Here is a 24,913-nt window from a genome sequence, read left to right as displayed (position 1 = left end):
AAATGAAAATTCTGTCATTTACTGGCCCTCATGTCATTCCAAAACATTATCGTTCACTAAAACTTTTTTTTAAAAATCCGTTATTGAAATGAAGTTGAAATAAAATAAAATATTAATGTTATATGAAAAACTTAAACTTAACAATTAAAAATGTTGGCTGAATAATTCCTATTATTCTCTTCAGAATAAAGAATTTCTTAAACTGAAATAAGTACTAAAATGACTAAAACTGAAACAAAAATAAATTAAAGTTAAATAGATTTTTTTAAAAAGTTACTAAAACAGAAAATATAAAAATAAAAGCTAATTAAAAATATAAATACTATAATAAATAAAGTATATCAATAGTGCTAAAATGACTGTTCCAAATCTGAATTAATTTCTTTCTTCTCTCTGAACCTAGCGGTCCAAAACAAATACAAATCCCAATCCAAAGTTTTGAAATATCTTCTTTTGTAAGTCATACAGGTTTGGAACGACATATATTGCATTCTTTATATACTATGTGTACAGTTCATGCATTCCCTGAGAATCAAACCCATGACCTTGGCATTGTTAGCATTGTTAAAACTACACTGTTTGCGCAATAGGAAACTGTTTTAGACCAGCTTTCAAGGCACAATGGCAATGTGTCTATGATCTAGATCTACAAAATCTAGTGTGTTTTAGACACAACCAAGCAAATATTTAATGACTAAAAAGTAGGAAAAGATCAAAAAAAAAAAAGAGGAAATTTGTTAATTTCTGTAGTTCAACAGAACCCGCCAAAAAAAAAAAAAGTTTATCCAGTAACATATCCTTCTTTGTCAAATCACAGTCAGCTTTATTGTACGACAGCTTTATTGAAGTATTTTCACAAATACATAAAGCAGCTCTAACTCTGCCAAATATTAATTTCCTGTAAATGTCCAGTCCTTCAGTGGAGGACAAGGTCTCTTGTTCTCAGTCGGGTAGATGTGATGTTCTTTACTTTATAGTTTGACTTTCAGAGCAGAACGTGACCTTCTCTGATGCCATTGTCCGTTTGCGAAGGGCATGAATGCTAGCACACCTTGCATCAAGGTTACGGAGTTAATTGAACAATTACAGTGGACAGGACCTCCATTATGTCTGCGGAGATAGTGAGGATGCCGAGCGAGATCCCTCACGCGATTAGATGAGGCATGATAGGCTAAAGACTAGCAATCACTATGTGTGTGTGGTACAGTTGCTAATGCTAATTGGACTCTTTCACTTATAAACGCATTTTGTTTGTCCATGTGTGCTTCTGATCTCTTATATGTGCCCAAATTTCTGCAAATGATGTATCATATACAATTTATCAACCATTTTGAGTTTGCATTCTTCATTTAGGTATCAGTTTTGTCTTAAATATTTTTCCTAAGAACTATAAATGAACGTGGAACATTAAGTCCGTTTGGTGAGAAATGCTTGAGTTTGAGTTTGGTATCTTGAAAATTTGAACACATTTTTGGAACATTAAAGCATTGTTGGAGAACATTTTACAAGAAAATACTATTTTCAAAATTGCATGTTTAATTCAATGTGTTACTTCCCCTTTCTTTGTAATTATCAAATTTACTAGCAATTTCTGAGTGAAAATTGTCTCTACACCAAATTTTTTTCACTGTAGGAAACAATTTTCAGAAATTGCTAGTACATTTCACAAATAATTACAAACAAATCGCAAGTAACACATTGAATCAAACTTGATATTTTGAAGTAGAAAGACTGATATTGTGTGTTTTTAAAACAGACTTTGGAAATCATTTTTTACAGTGTACACCTAAGTTTTTTTAGTTTGGAGGAGACATATCAATTGGGAAGTCTGAGACAAAAGTCTTGCAAAAGTCTCCATTTGCTCTCCATTATATCTCATTGCTGAGAAACAATTGATACATTGAAGAGATCTTCATTTCCTATGGGCAACAGAACATAGTCAAAGTGATGCATTGCGGCTAATAACAAGCACATTAAAGCACATCTCATACAGTCTTGCCAGCTCATGACTAAGCTGTTGTGAGCCATGATGATGTTGCTAATGCCTGTCATGGGATCACCTGAAATTAATGGGCTTTATACAAGTTCATGTCATGTCAGAGGTGGCATCGACCCATATGATGAATCCGCTGATGTTGTGCTAGTTTTGTGAGTGTGTGTACCGTGCCAGGTCAGGTCAGAGGGGTAGTGTAGGGCTGTGGCATGTAGCCAGTATGACTGTGTTGTGATTTACTCAGAGCTGGCCAGCGGGCATCTCACGCCTGTGGGTATGGCATTATGCTGCTGGAGGGCAAGCTGGCCCTTTAAATGTCATAGAGATGGGGCCAGGATGAGCACTGCGGCCAAACAGCCCTGGAAACTCATGGAATTGGAGTCAGTATGTGTGTGTGTTATTTGGGTTTTGCTGTACAGCCATAAGCCCAGTTGGATTTAAAGAGAGAAGCATTGTATATCCAACATTACCTGATATATACAGTACAGAACACTGACGTTAAGTGGTACTATATAGCAAATCTCAACCGCTTGATTGTTATAAAAATGTGACCTATATTATCGCCCAGCGATTATATTAAAAGTTAAATATGTAGTATAACTTTATCTACATACATACAGTAAACTAGCGTAGGGCAATATATACTATATAGCATATCTCAACTGCCTGATTGCTTGTATTGTTGTAAAATGTAAATTATATTATCTCACAGCTCTAATCTGCTAAATTAAGGCATGTATAACAGAACTGGCTCTCTTTTGTCTGTACTCATATATTTGGTGTTATTTGATAAACCATCACAAATACACAAATCTCAGTGGCTGTTTGAAAACACTTCCTTAATTCTCCATGATAAAGGGGGGTCAGAAACAGAAAGTTCCGAAGAGCTTTGTTTACAGGAGTAACCGGGGAATATCGATAGGATTTTCATTAAGCACCACCTACTGCCAGGGAGTGAATTTGCATTTTTATTCATTCATTCGTCTGCCTTTTTTTTTACTCATTGGTCTGAACAGACAAATCACATGCAAAAATCAGACCAAATTTTCATTCAGATCATTCATGTTGGTGTGAACAGGCATTCAGTCTGTGCAATAATTTCAATAACACTTTATGCAGGCAACAAGTGACTTTATCTTTATGAATGAGTCATCAACCATTTCTTTTAAAAACACTGATTCATTGAGGAACAAACAAGTTGACCATCTTTGTGAGTGTTTCATTGAATCATTTAAGAGATTCATTCAGCAACAAGTTGACTGTCATTATGAGTGAGTCATTGAATCATTCATTCAACCGATGCGTTCAAAAACACTGAATCATTCAAAAACTAACAAGTTAACCATCTTAATGAGTGAGTCAGTGAGTCATTCTACAGATTCATTCAAAACATTGATTAATTCAGAAACAGTTGATGGAGGCTGCATACAAAATCGCCTACTTCCCGACTATATAGTAGAATGAAGTATGTACCTGGATGACCTACTACTTCCGGCGAGATTCTGAAATGCGCATACGATGGACACTTTACTTTCCCTTGAGGCCACGGCAGAGGATTTGTGAATGGCACATGATAAAGACAACATGACGAATATAGTACGTCCGGATTACATTCATACTACACACATTCATACTATATAGAACATACCTTTTTAGCTCTCTTGAGTAGGTACTTGTTTTGAATAAGTACTTACTTTGTGAGAGTATGCTATTTCAACCGCAGCCTGTTTTTTTTTTTTTTTTTGAGTGAATCATTGAATTATTCATTCAATCAATTTGTTCAAAAACACTGATTCATTAAAGAATGAACAGGTTGGCTGTTTTTATAAGTTTTGTCTTTGAATCATTCATCAGATTTATTCAAAACACTGAATCATTCAGAAAAAAATGAATCATTGAATCATACATTCAATCAATTTGTTCAAGAACACTGATTCATTCTGAAATTATACAAGTTGACTGTCTTTATGAGTGAATCATTGAATCATTCATTCAACTGATTTGTTGAAAAACAGATGTATTCAATAAAGAAAAATTGATTGCTTTAATAAGTGAGTCAATGAATCATCAACTGATTTGCAATGGTTAACCAGTAATAGTGTTTAGGCTTCATTTGGAACTACTTTTGTTGACAGAGCAAAAATAGACAGTAACTGACAATATTGTGTTTAAAATGTAGGTAACACTTTATTTTAAGGTGATGTAGTTACAAGTTTCTACATGTACTTACTGTAGTAATAACAGTAAATTATGCATAATTATGAGTAACTATAAGTAAGTACATGTAGTTAATTAATATTATTCTGTACTTATTTGAGTAAGTACAATGTAACTACGTCACCTTAAAATAAAGTGTAACCAAACTGTAAGTTAATCAGTTATTAAAATCGTCTGAAGCATATTCGATATGTAGTTTATTTCAATACTCATTTGACTATTCTTTTATCTTTCAGCTCTTCTGTTGGTGGTCTCGGACTGACATAGCCTCGGCCAATCACAGCCTGAGTTAGAGGTGGCGGCCCCTAGGGGGCGTGATGGCGGCCATGCCGTTCGTCAGCGAGGGGAAGTGTGTGAGTGTGGAGTGGGACTTCTTACAGGGGCTCCTTGCCAAACCACCCACCTTACCTTGGTGAGGACAAACACACACACACACACATACCTTGATAAAAAATCTTCCTGAACACACAGCTAACAATTCAATTTCTCTTTCAAGCTTTTGCTTTTGTCACGGCTCAATGTAAGCCCTTGGTTTGGATCCATTAGCAGGAGATTAACTAAGTTTTAGTAGAATTATTAATGTCTGCTCAGCTGTGGAGGATATAAAACTAAACAGAATCAATGGCTCTGTATTGATTGAACCCTCCAGGGTCGTCTTACTGCAACGATGAGATGTTCTTGCTAGGAGACTTTTTTTACTTGGAACAATGCTGTTTACACACTGAGAAATCTCACAGGGCCAAAACACTGATCGACTGACTTAACATGACACATACAGTATAGTGATACTCTGTAGACCAGGAGTTCAAACTCAAGCTTTAAACTTTTCCAATTCTTGAGCTTTCATTTTTGACAGAATACTGCTGAAATGCTGTAAACTTCTGCCCACAAAAATGGTGGAAAATATGTAAATAAAGTAAACTCGGAGCACATGCAGAGATGGACTTCGCTGCATTTACTGTGCCGGAAGGCTCTCAGATGATAAATAAACCAGATCACGTTTATTTACATGCCGCGCTTCGCTTTGAAACACGCAACGAAACAGACTAAACAGTTATTTAATTAAATTGCAGCCTTTGATTGATAATCTCTGTTGAGATTATCGTGCAGCCCCATTATTTTAATTTTACATTGGATATAACTTTTATTAGTTTTCATCAACTCTCAAACCCTCTGCCATTCCCTCGCACACACGTAAAGGTCATAAACTATTGTTAAAAAGCTGAATCAAAGAAGTTTGCTGATTTACACACTCCGTCCCTTAAAACACAACACAGTCCTGTCTAAACAAATAAATTAGTCCCTTTTCAATTTAAGGAACTGACTCTTTTGTGTGTGCTTTTTGGCAGTTCCCTTTCATTCTGTGGGTTCCCCTCTTCACACACACACACACACATTTTTCCGCGCCGTCCCTCCCTCCCGTGCTGATACTGCCCTGCATCTGCAGGATGAATGAGAATCAATGTCACAGACAGAGAAAGAGAGCGAGCGAGGCGCGTTCGGCTCAGTCTTTCAGTGCAGTCACAAATTGTAGAGTCGCCGTGACAACATAATTCCTCCACTCAGGCCCCATTGAGAGCAAGTCGATATCCAATCAGAGCGACAGCTACCTGGGCCTGCCTCCGCAACTGCCCCTCCCTCCATTGATCCCTCAATCAAGACTGGGGCTCACCACCCAGGAGGGAGCCTGGGAAAGAGACGCAGCGATTGGATTTGGGCTAGACGCTTCTGATGTAAGATCAGGCATCCCACCGGCTACAGTGAACCTGATCATAGGTCAGCCATCACACTCTGAGACGTCTGGAGAAAGTGTGGAGTACAGCTGATGGAATCAGGAAAGATCCAGACTGACAGTCGATCACAAAACCTTAATAAAGTCAACATGAAATGAAAAAATTTGCCCTATCTGTTTTCTAAATGCATGTTAGTAATCAAAATGTTGTTACCTCACAGACTTCTCTAAGGTAACATATGCTGGACCTCATTTAGTCTACTTAAACTCCACCCGTTTATTACAATCGAGTGCAAGCGTAGGCACCTATTGTATCCGTTGATGTTCTTCTTCTTCTTCTTCCGCTCTGGAAGTCTATGGCAGCCCATAGAAGTGCTTGCGGGACAGTTATGAAATTTGGCACATTGATAGAGGTCAGTCCCAACATTAACCACAATGATTTTGGAGTCTCTAAATCAATGCCTCTACCGCCACCACCTGTCCAAATTTTCACTCATCTTTACGCTAATAACTTTTGAACCATAAGGGTCAGAAACAAAATTATTTTTTTCTTCTGATTCCTTGGCTCACGAAAATTGAACCAGATCATCTTCAGACCATGCCGACAAAAAGTTATGAAATTCAAGTCGATTTGTTGAACCATTTTTTAAAAAAAAGTAGTGAATTTTAAGTAAGGCTCTATCTCCTCAACACTTTATCGTATTCAGACCAAACTTGGTCCATGTCATCACAAGCATGATCTGAGGTTACATGCTGAGTTTTGGCGCAGTGCCACCTACTGGTCCGGAGATATGAAAAATGGCTATTTTTGCTTATAACTTCCGAAAGGTTTGTCGGTAGATTCGGATGCTATCCAGTTTTCCCATATCAGCCATTTTGAATTTTGTCGCAAAATACTGTATTTTCCGAACAGATGAACGTATCATTACGTATGATTAGATTCGAGCCAGTGCCACCTAGTGGTGAAAAAATTATTTACATGCTTATAACTTTGGTTGTCGTTGACTTATTTTCCAACGATACCAAACATGCTAGGTTTCGCCTTATGGTTAGTGCAAAGTTGTGATTTAGCGTTAAAACAACATTTGAGAATATCTTCAAAACGTTAGTCCGATCGAGACAAAACCACTGTAGGAAAATCGGTAACATAGGTCGTTGACTACATTCTAATGGCAAAATGTCAAAATTTTGATAGTATTTGGCAAAAAAAAATGCAATCAAAGTCAGGTGTGGGTAATTTTTATGTGTTCATACTCCTAAACGAAATTAGATATTTTCACCAAATTTGACACGCTTATGTATGGGGGTACTCTGAGGACACACAAGAAAAGCGGTGGGACTTTGCCACTTGGTGGCACTATAATTGAACAAAATATGAAATTGGCTCTAACTACAGTACTGTTGGTCTGATTGACTTTAAAATTGTCTTTGTCTCAGTTGCTGTCATATGACATTAGTCTGCTGCTAGCTTCCTTGTTTGCTTCTGTTGTGCTTGGCACACTAACTTGCCTTCACCACCCTGTACATTATCATTGTATAGTCACTGTCATTCTTTCTCCTCCTCTTCTCTTCCTTTCTGTCCTGTCTTATTTTTCTCCAGCTTGCAGAACTTGAGGAAGGAGAAGTCGCGCAATGCAGCTCGTTCTCGGCGGGGTAAAGAGAACTTTGAGTTCTTCGAGCTGGCGAAGATGCTTCCCCTCCCCGGGGCAATTACCAGCCAGCTGGACAAGGCCTCCATCATCCGCCTCACCATCAGTTACCTGCATATGAGACACTTTGCCAGCCAGGGAGACCCACCCTGGAGCCCTCTACTGGAGGGAGAGAACAACTGCAACAAGGGTGAGCGTGACCATTTCACCTAGAGAATTTGAATGTTTAGACTGGCTACTTAATATGCCAGAGAAATTAGTATGGACGAGTGGGTTAAAGTTAATAAAGTTAACTTATATTTTACATACATTAAAGATAATTTTTTAAACGATTTTTCAATATTGCTTCATAAACAGGTGTTATTTTCTAATTAATTATGAAATTATAAAACACACGTTAATGAAGCGATATTGAAAAATTACCAAAACTATTTTTCTTTAATTTATGTTAAATGTAATAGCATCAATTTATAATTTTTATCATAAATTTTATATACATTTTATAAATACATTTAACATAAAAAAATACTTTTTTTTCAGTATTGCTGCGTAAACAGGTGTGAGATTGTGAGATTCTTCACTACATCTCACATATTTTGAGGCAGATTTATATAAGGCTTTCATCGACAGCATCAATCCTGGCGTCGATTTGTATTTGAGGAGCCATTAACAGAGGAGATGACTTCGAGTGAACCACGACAAAACTCAATTCGAACATGACAGTGGCGGCCTGTCGATGAATACAAATGCGTTATTAATTTAAATTATGAATTTAAATGGAATAGGCTATTATTGTCTTATAGGTCGCTCGTGTACGTCGCTCGGGATACTCTCACATCGAAAATTGCCGGAGAAGCAGAGAGAGCGCTTACAGATGCACACACAAACGACACACACACACACAGAAAAGTAATTGAGATTGCGCCACAAGAGTAATCGCTCGCAGTCATGCGGAGTTAAACACGGCTCATCTGAAATAATGCATGTGCTAGTTCACTGCCAACTTATGCAGCATACAGACAGTATACAGATTGTAGGAGCAAAATCCACTGTCAAAGGCATCATCAGGATACATATTCCTTTCTTATGTCTCTTTTCTGAGGGAGGCTCTGTCATTTGAGTTTAATTTGAGAGCAGGGTCATTTGGCTTCTCAAATACGCTCCGTCATTCATTACATCCTCTGATAGGTTCATCTCAATTGTGAAGTGAACAATAGATCTAACAGCCAATTAGCCGCTGCCTGTGTGTAGGGCTGTGTTGAAGCCGACGGGGACGAACAAAAGAGCCAAAGCCCTCGCTGAAGCTTGTTAACAAGTGGTCAGACCAAGGAAGTCTGTTTCTGAGAGATGGTCCTTTTGTAGCCCGCCTGCGAGCCTCATTATACCTGCCGCATCAAAGCGATTCGGTCCTGTTAAAATACCTGGGTGAATATCTCTCTTTCTGCTTGCTGTTTTTGTCTGTCGGTCTCTATATTCTGTTTCAAAGCCTACTGAGCAGCCTTGCTGTCTGCTTTCTACTGTGACTTACTAGGAGCGTTCAACAGTCAAAATACCCTTTAAAAATGTAGTAAACTACCATCAAAACAAGGTAAATTTCACTTTTAAAGGGAGATTTCGATTTTTAAATGTATACAAGCAATAACTGATATAAAATATATAATCTGATAATATATAGCAGGGTTATTCATTTATACTTAAAATATCAAAACAAGCAAATGGGCTAATTAATATAAATGAGTACACTGCCGTGTAAGAAGAAATTAATACTTTTATTCCACATGGATGCATTAAATTGATCAAAAGTGACAGAAAATACATTTTTTTTGTTACAAAATATTTACATTTCAAATAAATGCTGTTCTTCATCAGTGAATCTTGAAAAATATGAAGCAGTACAACCGTTTTCAACATAATACATGATAATCAGAAATATTTCTGAGCAACAAATAAGCATATTAGAATGATTTCTAAAGGATCACAGGAATAAATTAAATGTTAATATATATATATATATATATATATATATATATATAAATCAGCTTTGCCATCATAGGAATAAATCTTCAAAAATATTCAAATAGAAAATTATTTTTTATTCTGTTCTATATTTAATTAAGTGTATTTTAAATGGTAATAATATTTCTCAATATTACCGTTTTTACTGTATTTTTGGTCAAATAAATGCATCCTTGGTGAGCAGAAATTTTACCGACCCCAAACTTGTATGAATATAGTAATGAACAGCAGAATTTATTTAAGTATTTTGCTACACAAAAATAGATGCCGAAAGGACTTGTTCATTTAATTGTGTTCATTTTAATGAATCGGCCAAATGAACCAATTCACGACGCTGAATCAACCAATTCAGTGTCAATTCCATGTTGGTCCAGACTGGTTTATGCTTGTTAGAGCTGGTATAGTGCTGGTTTAGCTAGTGGACCAGCTAAACTAGTCAGATTAGTCAGCTGGTACACCAGCACTCCCACTTCCCATGCTGGTGACCAGCAATGCTGGATTTTTCACCAGGGCTGTTATGCTAAAAATATAGCATCGTTTCACCCTAATGCTGTGTTTCTCTACAGACAGCAACTCATGTGACACACAAATAGAGCTCGATCTTCACGAGAAGCACATAGTAAGTTCACAAGAGGTTCATGTGATGCCTTAAAGTGCTGTCTAGATAGGCAGCTTAGTAGATTTTGAAACAGAGCTAATGTCTCTCAAACACCCACTCAACCAAATGTAAAGTATAACAGGATACCACACAAAGGGTAGAAGAAATTATCTGTATGATTTGTAATTATAGAAATTAACTATATAATGAGGAGAGAGTAATTACAAGGGTGCTCTAATTGCTATTATTACCAAAGGGAAACATCTCAGCTACAATTACGTGTGTGGATGTTGTGTGTATTTGTGTAGTAGATAAACATGCTTGTGAGGAAGTGAACAGGGCCAAACTATGATATAGGTGTGTGTGGTAGTGTGTAAACACAAATGCCACCTGAGAGTTGATGAATGTAGACAGCTCTGAGAAACCAGAGGATATGATACAGACGAGTCTCACTTCCTGATCATCTCACTTCAGAATATCTACAACAGATTGCTGAAGTAAGGCAAACTTTCCTTTTATCATACATTAACCCACAATCAGGAACTAAAGTTCTGTTTTAAAAGAAATTAATGTCATTAGAAATCACATGCTGTACATTCAGCTATAGTATAAAGGTTAATTATGAATAATAATAGTTATTTATGAATAATGAAGATTCTGTCATTAATTACTCACCCTCATGTTGTTCCACACCCTTAATACCTTCATTCATCTTTAGAAACACAAATTAGGATATTTTTGCTAAAATCCGAGAGGTTTATGACTCGTCCATAGACAGCAATATAATCAACACTTTCAAGGTCCAGAAAAGTACTAAAGACATCATTAAATCGTTGACGTGACTACAGTGGTTCAACCTTAATGTTATGAAGCGACAAGAATACTTTTTGTGCGCAAAAACAAAACAAAAATGACGACTTTATTCAACAATATCTTTTCTGTGTCATTCTCATACATTGTTTACGTCCAGCGCTTCTTTGTCAGAAGGCCGGCTCCTGCGTCAGCATCACAAGCATGCGTTGTGCTGGTCATGTGATCAGCTTTGGCCTATACTGAGTCAGTATTCGGACGTAAACACGGAAGCCTTCACTGTGCTTACTGCGTCATTTGCGTAAGGATAATGAAATGGAAGAGATTGTTAAATAAAGTCGGTATTTTTGTTTTGTTTTTGCGCACAAAAAGTATTTTCGTTGCTTCATAAAATTAAGGTTGAACAACTGTAGTCACGGTGACTGCTTTAACGATGTCTACCTTTCTGGACCTGGAAAGTGTTGATTATATTGCTGTTTATGGATAAGTCATATACCTCTCGGATTTCATCAAAAATATCTTAATTTGTGTTCTGAAGATGAACGAAGGTCTTACGGGTGTGGAACGACATGAGGGTGAGTAATTAATGAAAGAAATTTCATTTTTGGGTGAACTAACCCTTTAATTATTTAATTTCTTTTAGACATGCTTATGACTTTGGAGTTTTTTAAATAAACCTCAATAATAAACTTAATTTATATAGACATTCAACACTAAAAAGAAAAACAATATCGTAATTGAAAAATGGGAAAATGCTATTTTAGCACATTCAGCGCCAGATTAAAATGAATTGCAAGTGATTAGTGGATTCGACGCAGGTTTTCACACTGGAATAGCAAAACACGCAGATGTTCAGTGTATGTGTCCAGGTGATGGCGTTTGCTGGAATGAGCTGGGCCGGGACGGTCATGATGCATATCTCTCAAACTGCAGTGCAGGAATGTGAGTCCGGGTCCGGCTCCTCTCAGGGCGGATGCTGACGGCGGGTGCGAGCGGTGTGAATCAGGGGGAGGGGAGGCTGTGTGCGCTGGTAGGGGGGTGGTATGGCTTTTGTCTGCTTCCCACGTTTCAAAACCAGGACTGAAAAATGAATAGACAGAGGAAAATCAATTGCATGACCTTCACACAGGGCGAGAGTGAAAGAGGGAGGAAGAGAGGGAAAGAGACGGGGAGGGTGAGCCGAGGAGTAATGGAGGGACGATGAGGGACAAGAGGAAAAGTAAAATGGCTGTGACACAAAAAAAGTGATATTTTATCTCTCTTTATGAGAGGTGCGTATGGATGTGTTGTGTGTGTGTATGTGCATGTGAGTGTGTAGTTGTGCAGGCTCTGCCGGGGAATGACAGTCTTTATGGATAATGGGGTGATTAAACCTTTTATGTCCGACCGTCAGACCTATGGCCCTTAAAAGGATACATGCACATATATTATCCCGCAGTGCATGCGGATCAGCAGATCAAGTACAAAACAAGCGGCTCCAGTTCCAAACTATTTTTGTGCAGTTTGTTATTAGTTAGTGGCATTTGCTAAGTCAAGCATCACTATTACTGTTGCTCGTATTTAGGGTCAACCTTAAGTATTGAACTCTGGTGCATAACTCATCCATAACCATTTGTTCTGCAGACCTGAGTGATAACTCGCATCATGCAGCTTGTTGAAGACAGGCGTACTGTTATATTTATAAGCGACTAGACAATAAATTGGGCAGAAAAATCCCGTAGATGTACATATATGTCATCTACAATCAATCAGTTTCAAAAATAAATACAAAATCTGTCTTAATTGAAAGAAAACAAGTTGGCAAAAAAAATGTTTTGGTCATTTTTGACCGGGAACACCAGAAGTGTTATCTTGTACAAAATGACTTTGTCCAATTTTGTACAAGATAAAAGCATTTCAAAACAAACTTCCTGGTTAACTGTGTGGCATCAAAACCCGGAAGACTAATTTGCCACTGGTTCCCTCGATATTTTCTTAAGAGTTTTTATAATAGGGTTTTTCAATTTATGAGTAAAATAAAGCCTGTGGTAAACATAACTTGATGATACTTGACGTTTTGTTCTACAAAGTGAATTACACACACCCATATCGAAAATGCGAATTTTGAAGCTGTTATTTTTATTTTATTTTTTAAAACGTATGTTTCTATTAAGTAACTAGATAAAGAACGTTTGGGTTGTGAGCGTGTGCAATTTACGTTGTAGAACTAAACCTTTAAGTTATCATCAAGTTATGTTTACCACAGACCTTATTTTACTCATAAATTAAAAACCCTATTATAAACCCCGTAGGAAAATCCCAAGGGAACCAGAGACGAATTATTCTTCTGGGTTTTGACATCATCCCTGCACCACTCAATTCCTAAACACGTCGTTCAGCTAATAAAAAATCTTTATGACGGCCAAGAAGCTACGGTTCAAATGGAATACGGAAACACAAGCTGGTTTTCAGTTCAAAAAGATGTACGATAGGGCTTTAACTTGTCACCATACCTGTTCATTCTGTACACTGAAGCCATATTCCAAAAAGCTACTCTAGAGGAGGATATCTTTGGGATACATGTAGGTGGAAGACTGATAAACAATCTGAGGTATGCTGACGACACAACACTGCTGACTGAAACAAAGGAAGATATGGACCTTCAGCTGAGGAAAGTCAAAGATGAATGTTGAAGGATGGGACTAGAACTAAACATGAAGAAGACCAAAACTGATAACATTGATAAACCATGGATGCAGCAGGCGCAATGATATTATGCAGTGTCTCTCGCAAATGTCTCCATGGTTGCAGGGCACGTTCCCTGTGCAAACGGGGTCACAGGCGCTGCGTAATAGAGGGTATGCACGTGACGTCACTGTCGACCGTTATGACTGCGGTTACGCCCACTGAGTGGCAAAAGACTGAGGCCCTGTCCCAAATGGCACCCTAAACCCTCATGGTCTTCCTCTGAGTCTTCACTTTCACGACATAATGCTGCTTTGACTGCCGGGTAGAAGTCCTCTGCATAGCTCACAGTCTTGCGGGCTCAGCAGAAGTGTGCATCGAGGGCGCATAGCAGCCGCAAAGGGGGCGCTTGCGAGCACCCTTCTTTAAGCTTAAATGACGAATGGGACACCCTACGGTCTCGTGGGCTTAACGGACACGCGCACGCAGTGGCCATTGTAAGTCCACAAGACCGAAAGTGCACATGAAATGTGCCATTTGGGACAGGCATGAGTGGCAGCATTGGTTTTCAGCGTGAATGCCGCGGAAAACACACAAAACACATCCAAAACGAGAAAGAGCTTTGCAACTGACTGTACAAATAGCTTTGACACAAAATCTGAGGTATATTTTTACAGACTGCTGAAAGCTACAGAAAAAAGAAGCATATAGGTCGCTGCAATTCACAGAAACAGCTGGACTCCAGGCAAAGAAACATGTTTTGCAGTTATCATTTTGTGTCAAAATGTTGGATTTGGGGGTAATATACCCTATATATTGTATTGTTATATACTGTGTTGACAACTCATTAATTAGATATTTACCATCTTATATTCTGCATAATTGGGTGTTTTTAAATAAACACTGACAAAAACTATACAAGTTTGAGGGCTGGACGATATGACGAAATATATAACATTGATATAAGTAATCACTCGGATTTAGACCTACCTATATTGTATTTATATAAAGTGTTCACAGGCAGATTTGCTTTATGTATTTCCCTGGCATCGAAATCAGGCACATATAAATGTCAGGAAACACGATTCCTGGCTGCATGTCAATATCCATGGATTAGGTTTCTTTGACATGTCATAAGGAACTCTTTCGAGCCCAACCTTTAGTGTAATCGTTTGTTTTACTCACGTTTTCGCAGTTTCCCCTATTAAATCCAGTCATGCAGCAGGTTCTTTTGCCACTCAGTCCAGCTGAGGGAGCGCGTTCTGGCGGGAAAGTGACGTCTATGCATACCCTCTATATCATTGCGCCTGCTGCACCCATGGTACGGCAGCAAAGTTCCTTGATCATTACGCCGGAATGAGAGTATAGTTCCTAGCCATATCGGCCTAGAAAATCGCAACTTTTAATTTTCCGTCAGTCTTAGTACACGATGTAACTACAGAAGAGTCAAGTTTTAAATTGGAAAAATATCGAAACTCTTTGGTCATTTTTGAGCGAGATGCTAACGGTCTAATCAGATTCAATGAACTATGCTAAGCTATGCTAAAAGTGGTACCGCCAGACCCAGAGATCGGCTGAATGGATTCGAAAACGGTAAAACTCAACTGTTTAACTCTAGGGGAGCTGGAAAATGAGCCTTTTTTCAAAAAAAGTGGAGTGTTCCTTTAAACCAAGATCAGTAAAATAAACTTAATATAAATATCTTCTTTGAAAACAAGTCTTATTATATTACACGATTTTGTTTTTCAATTCAGTCACACCAGCAAGATAGGATTGTGGTCTTGCTTTACAGTAAAAATATCTAAACATCATCAACATGAGATTCTTTACTTATTTACTTAAAATGTTCTTATTTTAAAATAAATAAATAATTACGTTTTATTTTAAATTGTAATATATTTTAAATACATTTAGGGAGATTTATTTTTAAAAGAAGAAAAAATATTTTGATATTTTATTTTTGATATATTATCTTTCTATTTAGCTTATCATGTAAATGTATCATGTTCTAAGGATGTTGGAATGTTTTTAATGTGAAACAAGACAAAAATGTTGCTGCAAAAGCTTTTTATAATTCAATAATGTGGTTTTGAGTTTTGCATTGGATCACATTTTCTTCAGATACTGTAAAAATGCAGCTATTATTGTAACTGTGGAGATGAAATGTTGTCAGCGTAGATCAGTGCTGCGATGTTCATACAGTTTGGGAATTTTGAGGAAGTTCTGAATTGCACACGTTTCCTTTTGTCCAGCGCTTTCTCTGTGACACAGTCTTGTTTTTGACTTTCACACTGTCTTTCTCTTTCTCCTTTCACTTGTTTCTCTTACTCTCCCTCCTGCCAGTGTCTGTCTCTCTCTCCTATTTTCAAGCATTTAAAGCACTGAGGGCTTTTAAGGGACGTTAATTGCACTCAAATTATGTTCGACCGTGCTAGGAGAGAGGTAACAGCTTCGAATGAGAGAAGAGCGAGAGAGGGAGGGATGGCAGAGTGAAAGGATAATTGCAGCGGAGAGGGACATTGCGACTGGAGACGCTTTCTCGGCCTCTTTTCGTCTGTCTGAGAGTCATTCCTCCCGTCTCATCCGTGAGGTTGAGGTGGGGGGAGCGCAGGCCGCTTTACATCCACCGCCCTGTAAACAAGTTGCTAGGCGATCGGCCTACGATTCCCATCAGCCAACTGGACTGAGCAAACGAACATGGAATGAAAGGCCAACCTTGCAGTTTCCATAGTAACCTTCGAACTTCGTTAAAAGGTTGTCAGCTTGAAAGAGGGGGAGAAGGAAAAGAGAAAGAGGAAACAAATGAAAGAGTCAAAGTGAGCTGAGTGTGGAGGAGAAGAAAGTGAAATGACTTTAGTTATTTCATTCTTTATTGTGCTTCAACGTCCCAAAGACCCTCAAAGCTGACCCGTATTAACATGAACCTGTTATTGCTGAGAGGTTTCTCGTTCATTACTCAGAAAAATTCTCACTTAGGATTCATTCTTTAACTTGCTCTCAAATGTTTCTTTAAAAAATCTGTAAGGAAAATAAAAATAGACCTAAATGAGATGATAGCTGACACAATACAATAAATAGAAGGAAAAGTATTTGCCCTGTTTTCCAGGTAAAAATATTGAAACAGAATTGTGAAAGATAAAATATTTAATGTATCTTTAATATTTAATGTAACAAAATTTGGTTGAGTTTATGCTTAAAACAATAAAAAACAAATTTCAGTTAGAACTAAACTTAAATCAATATGTATGCTTTGAAAACGAGTATTTCCTGAAGTACTACTAGCTTTATCAAGTAAAATGATTTTGTTTTTTTTCCTAAATGAGATTAAACATCCTAAAATCCTGCATACACACACACACATATATATATAATTGTAATTATGTATATAATTGTAATATATATATATATATATATTAGTGCTGTCGAATCGATCAATTGCGATTAATCACATCTAACATAACAGTTTGTTTACATAATATATGTGTGTATATACATATATATATATATAGTATTATATTCATATATATTATATATGTGTGTGTCTCTCTCTGTGTATATATAAATATACTCACACATATATATATGTATAAATTAGTCCTGTCAATCGATTAAAAAAATACATATTTTCTGAGATTAATCGCGATTAATCGCAATTAAAAACACTTAATATATTTTAAAATGTAATAACTTCACAGTTAATCTCCAAATTAATGTAGAAACAGCATAAAGACAGTATATTTTGAATACTTGTTTACTTTTTATGAATGAAGGCCAGTATCACTGATACTAATACAGCTACTACTGATGTCTCAATGAAATTTATTTTTCCCCCAGTTTTAAATATGAATTACAGCCATTCAACATTACAGTGTAATTGAAAGCTAGCAATTTTTTAACATTTATTAGGCTTCAAAAAAATCATTTAATTTGACCCTAACCTATTTGACCTATAATAAATGTCATATTTACCTGTGCCCTTCCTACCTGTCTAGATAGGAAATACACAGAAATTGAATAAAGTTAACAAACAGTCTGCACTGCATAAGTTATAGCCTAAATTAAATATAGATTAATCCTTATTAAAGCTACAAAAGTTCTTTAGTCAACAGCAGTGCGTACTTTTCTCTGTTACCTTTGTTCTTTGATTATCTTCAGTGACAGACAGCATTGGCTGCTGTCACTTTAAGAGCTGCCGCTGCTGCACATGACGCTGATCTCACACATGTCCCACTTTCTCACAACTCTTTACTTTCGTTTAAGACTTTATTTAACTCATTCAAGGCTGCTTTTATGAGGATACTCGACAAAACACATATTTTTGGCATTATTGTGTGTGTTATTGTTTGTTCAAGCTCGAAAGACAACTCTATTCTGGCGCTCTGTCTTTGCGCGCGATACTGGCGCGCGTCTTTCCTGAGCGTCGTGTGAGGACATTCCCAGACAGCGCATTCTCTTTTGGCGCACTTGAATGGTTTAAAAGCATTTGCATGAATAAGAGCGTGATCATGCGTATATTGTAAAGCTAGCCAAAGGATGACAGAAAAAATGGATGCTACGTTAATTGCGTTAAATATTTTTTAACGTTGATGTTTTTATAAATTTAAGTAGTATTTTAGAGTAGTATAAAGTAGTATTTTAAATAAATTTTAAAAAATTTAATTAAAATATACATGAAAAAGACAAATCATTAAAGTATCCAATACTAACATCAAATAGATCCTCTGTACCCCCAGGCTGAGAAACAACACCAACACCATCATTCTCATCCTCTGCCCTATTGGGCCCAATTCGACTTCGCATTAGCCTCTGCTGTTGAGGCTGACTTTGGGAAATGAGGGCTGACCATTGTCCATCCATCAGGCAGTATGGCTCCTGTCAGCCCTGCCCTATAGCTGGACTGCATCACTCACAGACCCTGTGGGAAGACCCTCAGTGTTTGGATGAGGGGGGTTGCTAAACTATTCAATCGTCAACACGCATGTGACCCCCAAAGACGAACAAGCAGTGCTCTGTGTACCCACAAGTACTGAGCGGTGATCCCACTTTCTGCGCCAGACCCCCTTTTCAGGCCTCTGAATGGGACAGACTCATTGATATTCCTGTGAGGGGACCCCATTCTTAAAGTGCCACTGAGTTTTGGGGTGTGTAGTTTGGGTGCAGGGACTCATCTGTGTGTACTTGTGTGTTATTTTCAGTGTAATCTTATGTTAAAGGAACAGTTCACTGCAAAATAAATAAATACAACTCTGTCATAATTTATTCACGTTTAAGTCATTCAAAACACTTTTATTTTTCTTCATTGGAACTCAAAAGGAGCTATTTTGTGATATGTTCTGGCTGCTCTTTTTCCACGTGAAAATGAACAAGAGGTATTCCAAAAAAAAAAAAAAGGATCATAAAAGTGGTCCATGTGTACTATATTAAGGCCCTGTCCACACGAACAGGGGTATTTTCAAAACCTAAGCTGCGGTTTGGCCGTTCGTCCACACGCAAACGCAGTATCTGGTCACTGAAACCGAACATTTTTGAAAACTCCTGCCAGGGTGAAGATTTTTAGAAACTCTGGTTACAGTGTAGAGATTTTGGCTTGTGACGTCACAACCGGAACCGGTAATAACCTTTTTTCCAGGCTTCTGATTGGCCGACATGGCTTTACGGTTAGGGTTATATCGCCGCCTGTTGGTTTGGCATGCTCTTGACAGCGCTTCATAGGGTGTTTTTGCATTTTCGTGTGGATATTGAATATTAAGGAGTTACAAAAGAGGGGAAGATTATCATATGAATAATAATGATACAGATTTGGATAACCGTGTGAAAAAGAATTGTGCTTAATTGTATTGAATGTGCACTAGTAGTGTACTTCAAATAGTGTGTATATAATATATATATATATATAGATTTTTTAAATGTACTTGCAGACAATATATTAATGAAATTAAAGGCCACTTAAGTGTACTTAAAGAGAGAACAATTTCATGACTTTCTTCACACTTTTTAAAAAGTGCACTTTGTAATAATGTCATTACATTTTAAATTATTAAAATAATTTAAAGTAAATTTAAATAGTTTTAATAATATTTTGTCGTGCTTTAAAGAAGTACGCCTATTTTGATGTGTTGACTAACATGCTAAAGCACAAGTACTTAAGTGGGTAAAAAAGTACTTAAGTTCAGCTAATTGCATTTAATATAAATGTAAACTATAGTACATTGTCATATAATTTGCACTTAACATGCAATTAATTGAGTATATCCTTTTAGTATATTATTTCAGTAGTAAGTACTCTTTCTAAAAGTGTGTTAAAGTGTACTTGTTTTTCACAAGGGTTGGCATGAGGGTGAATAAATCACAGAATTTTTATTTGTAGGTGTACTGTACCTTTAATTTCTGTATCTGTTCACATGTCTCGCTGAAGACATTTCCTGAAGGTGTGTATTTGTCAGGTGAACACTTGTATTGTGGCAGGAGTACCACGGGATAAAGGTTTATAGAAGTGAGCTAACAGTCTGTCTCCCGTTTAGTAGCAACTCAGACAAACGCTGTCATCCTCTCTCAAAACACTTATTGATTACCACAAGCATCCCAGCCGCACACACACACACACACACACACACGCACGCACGTCCTGCTGTGAGTGCAGGGAATTTCAACTGGGCTTCCACAGCGGAAGATCAGAGCGAGGCATGTTTGAAATGCACCACGAATGTCATTTGTGTGATTTGTAAATTTGTTTGTTTTGTGATGACAGACGGCCCAGGATGCAGTTGTGTGCTGAGAATGAATTAGCATGTCTCTGCCGGTGTTATCAGCCCAATAAACCGCAGCGGCTGTGACGTTCGCTGTCTTTGATAGTCTCTCTGAAATACCAGTAAAGAACTGGGAGAGGCTGCTTAATGCTATTATCAGCTGTTTCCTCCTGTAGTCACCAAATAGTGTGACTGTCAAGATGTGTCTATGCTTGAGAATATTATAATTGTTGTGCTTAAAGAGGTTCTGTTCTTTATGCTTATGAATATGTTTAAGAATATCATCACAGTAATACTAATTTTAATTAAAAAAGTTACATTTAAGACTGATTGAAGTAATTTATTAATCTTTTTAGGTTGTTAAGGGTTTATTTCCATTGTAGTATTATTTTGTAGTTCATTTTACATTTATCCGTGTTTTAGAAATGACAGACCATTGGCTTTAAACAGCTTCTTAAACACTATGGGCCCTATTTTAAGGTGCACTTAGGGCGTGTCTGAATCCTCTTTTGCCAGTTTAACAACGGAAAATTTAGTCGGCACGCCAGGCGCATGGTCCAAAAGGGTTGTACCTAGTCTCTTAATGAGTCATAGGTGTGTTTTGGGCGTAACATGCAATAAACCAATCATAGTCTCATCTCCCATTCCCTTTAAAAGCCAGCTGTGCTTGCACCATGGCAAATTTGCTATTTACATGGAGGAATTTGCAAGGGGAAAGACTGAACGCTTCTCCAGAAAGGAATCCTCTTATTTTTAATATTTAAACATGTTTGTGTGCTGCTGCACACCTGTGTGTGTAACAAGCAGAGTGTACGTGCGTTGTGCACCCGCCTGTAGGCGCATATTACTAACGCTCCCTTTAAATAACAAAAAAATACTGCGGCATTGACTTTAGACCAGGTTTTTGTTGGTCAATGGCGCAGTCGTTTTCAGTTGCCTCAAAATAGCAACACGCTAACACTGCACCTGAACACACCTCGTTTTCAGACCAGCATGCCCATGGACAAACAGATGGGTGTGAGTGCATTTGCTTTTTAAACAACGTGGCGCTGGACATGAAAATGATAACTGCGTTGGGCTGAAACTAGCAAAATACACTTGCGTTGCGCCTGGCGTCGCATTGCGCAGGGTGTATGATAGGGCCCTATGTTTTTGCTTTCTTGACAGTTTTTTAACTTGTTTTTTTGCAGTGCGAAGAACAAGTCATTCGTTGGTCACTGACATATTTGAACAGCACCTGGGAGCTCATCTGCTGCAGGTAAATATGACTCATTTAAATAAAATCAATATGTAAATATGACTTTTATTTATGTGCGTTTACAGATATCAGTGTTAGTCATGTTATGTTGTCATGTGATGTGCATCTTTTTATGTGACTGTTACACTTAAATTATTTTAGTTTTTCTCCAGATGATTAGAAATTTTGGGTCTTTTTACACACTACCTTTCTTTTAAAGAAATTAATACTTTTTTTCAGCAAAAATGCATTAAATTGATCAGAAGTGACTAAAAACATTTATGTCACAAAATATTTCTATTTCAAATAAATGCTGTTCTTTTGAACTTTATATACATCAAAGTAAAATCTTAAAAATGAATCTGCTTAATATTTTTGTGGAAACTGTTTTCAACACTATTTCAAATAAATGCTGAAATGTTGATTTAAAAAAAAACTGTTTTCAACATTGATAATAATAAGAAATGTTTCTTGAACAGCAGATCATCATATTAGAATAATTTCTGAAGGATCATGTGACACTGAAGACTGGAGTAATCATTGCATCATAGGAATAAATTGCATTTAAAAAATGTAAAAAAAGAAAACATTCATTTTAAATGGTAATAACATTTAACAATATTACAGTTTTTACAGTATCAAATAAATCCAGTCTAATGTTGCATTACTTAATGCAACTCCATTTATGCATTTTTAAATGTCTTGTTGTGTCCAAACTTTTTGGGGTCACTTTTGTAAATGTTTTGTTGTTTTAGATGATGAGCTATATGCCATTAGTACTGGAATTTGTCTGTCTGACTTAAAAAGATTAATTTGTAAGAGAAAAAAAAAGTGTTATTAGAAGGTTACCTTGAGAAAAATGTAAAATGTTCAAAGAGGGGCGACGCTGATAGAAATCAAATTAACACTTCTGAAAATCCTTATGATTCTTTGTCTCGTCCTCTGTCAGTAATAACTAGATAATTGCGCTTTATTTCCACCATTCCCGTCATTCCAGTCCACTCTCATTTGCATATTGAACTCGTCACTTGCATAAATTAGCGCCCCAACAACATCAGTCATTCTCAACTAAAGTGCCCACTCTGCTTCACTCGTGCCTGTGTGTTATTACAATTAATATAATTCTTTAAATTAGTCCTTTAATAGGGTGACTGTATGCTTTTTATCTGCCAACCGCTGTTCTGCTGTACCAGAGTTTATTTTGAAGTCGGGGGAAGCTGTTGCGGTTTCTGTCTAAATCAATTTGATTCTTCCCTCATGTTGTTTTCGCTTTGAAGTCGATGCTTATGTCTACAGCTTGATTCCATAAAAATCTTCAGATTTGTTCAGCAGTATTGATTTTGTTGGTTCAGGGTTGATTTGTTGTTGTTAGTTTTAGTTTAAGTCTGAAGTGTTACACCACTGAAGTGTTAAACGCCTCTCATATTTACTAGATAAAACAGCATTCACAACCCATTTTACCTCCGTAAGGTGACATTCCTAAGTGAAAGAGGATAATTAATGAGGAATTGATTTTATCATTTAGGCATTACATCATGAAAAGTGGTCTCTATAAGTGATCTCTATAACATCAGATATAATCTGACTGGATGTGATTGTGTCGTGTTGTGCAAAACTTTTACTTTTAGGTAGAACAGACAATCCTTGTGAAAAGAAGCGCGTTTAATTGTACTGCATGTGCACTTGAAGTGTACTTCGAATCTTAAAAGTAAATTTATTTGAAAATCTATGCATGCATATAATACAATATTAATGAAATAAAAGGCCACTTTAGCTTGTCAAATTTGCCACTATTTGGGTGTGAGCAAAAACACGCCATTTTTGTGTGCGTCCCTTTAAATGCAAATGAACTGCAGCTCCCGGCCCCCTTTCCAGAAGAGGGCGGAGCTTTAACAACAAAGCCGGAGAATCTCATGCAGCCAAAATGATAATTGTCAGTAACGTGTTCAGCCTTACATTGTTCAAACTGGAGTCGGACACTGATGGAGAGACTCAGGAAGAAGTTATAACTTACAGAATGAAATTAGACATTTCTGAATGGTTAGTGGATACATTTATGTAGTTGCTGTGGAGTTGATTCAATTCATTGACTAGCATGTGCCGTCATGTTAATCTTTTGTGCAAATCCAGTGTTGAATTGACCCTCGTTTGTGAAGCAGTCTGGTTTAAAATGACAGCATGGCAACAACACTCGACTACAACAACTCTTCCTCTTCTCTAAAGCAGCCCAACATGCCCTCACCCCCTTTGTTGCGTGTTCTCGGGGGCGGGGTTTATGTAAATTTGGGGTTTGCGATGTCACCAACCCAGGAAAAGCTCGTTGTAGTCCCTACCAGCCGTTTGTTGTAGCCCTTTTACAGTGATTTCTGTAAAAGAAAATATCTCCCTTTGCATTGAACTTTGAGCATCGTAACTTTGCAGATATTATGCTCAAACAGCAACATTACACACTAACTAACTAAAGTTAAAAAATGAAATCATAATCAAGGACCCCTTTAAAGTAAATTTTAAATGAACTGTAACTTTAACTGTACAGCTTTAGTTTCAGCCACAGATCTGTTTTCTCTTTGCAGTCTCTGGATGGATTCGTGTTCGTGGTCAGTCAAGAAGGCAGATTTCTGTATATCTCAGAGACTGTGTCCATCTACCTTGGCCTTTCACAGGTGAGACGAAACTCTTACACATTATAGCATACTTTATGCTTGGGCTGTTAATTTAATGTGTTAATTTAGTTCAACTAATTATTTTGGTATTTTGGTTGTTTATATGTCTCTGTGGTGTTTTTAATATGCTTTTAAGACAAAACATGTGCAAATTCATCAGTCAACACCATTCCTGAGTATTTTCTAGTTAAAACTCCAGTGAACCAAAGATGGTTTCAAAAACGTTGTTTCTTACCGTCACAAACATGTAACCAGTCCCGTCAACGTGCGGGCGGGGCTTCTCCACAGTTAGCACAAGAACACCTTTAAAAAGGGACAGGAAAAATCGGGTACATAAAGCAATATAGCGAGTGAATTATGTATATGATGTATATTACGATGTTATGATGAACTATATGCTTTTCTACACTGACTTTCTATGATGTCCAAAGTGTTTCTGAGGATTCTGAGTTTTAGAAGGCAGGTGTCTGACTCTGAGATGGCGAACAGGAACATGGTTTGTGTAACATTAGCAACACATTGTTAGTTGTTTGATAATGTTGTAGAGAGTCGTAGACGTTGTAGAGAGCGATACATAAAACACATTTA

At 37.2% G+C, this 24,913-nt stretch overlaps 1 protein-coding gene across 2 annotated transcripts in view; it reads left to right on the top strand.

Annotated features, from left to right (window-relative positions):
* npas1 (neuronal PAS domain protein 1) overlaps positions 1–24,913 on the top strand; it is a 51,595-nt gene that overhangs the window by 7,842 nt on the left and 18,840 nt on the right. For both annotated transcript variants that reach the window (XM_051863831.1, XM_051863832.1), the window contains exons 2-5: positions 4,447–4,622; positions 7,543–7,781; positions 21,616–21,683; positions 24,236–24,325. In XM_051863831.1, coding sequence (XP_051719791.1) covers positions 4,528–4,622; positions 7,543–7,781; positions 21,616–21,683; positions 24,236–24,325 — 492 coding nt within the window. In that variant the 5' untranslated portion in view covers positions 4,447–4,527. The remainder of the gene's footprint in view (positions 1–4,446; positions 4,623–7,542; positions 7,782–21,615; positions 21,684–24,235; positions 24,326–24,913) is intronic.

Source organism: Ctenopharyngodon idella, chromosome 15 (genome assembly GCF_019924925.1).
Source record: "Ctenopharyngodon idella isolate HZGC_01 chromosome 15, HZGC01, whole genome shotgun sequence".
NCBI lineage: Eukaryota > Metazoa > Chordata > Actinopteri > Cypriniformes > Xenocyprididae > Ctenopharyngodon > Ctenopharyngodon idella.
Note: the sequence above shows the minus strand (reverse complement) of the source record. Positions and strands in the feature narration are given on the sequence as shown.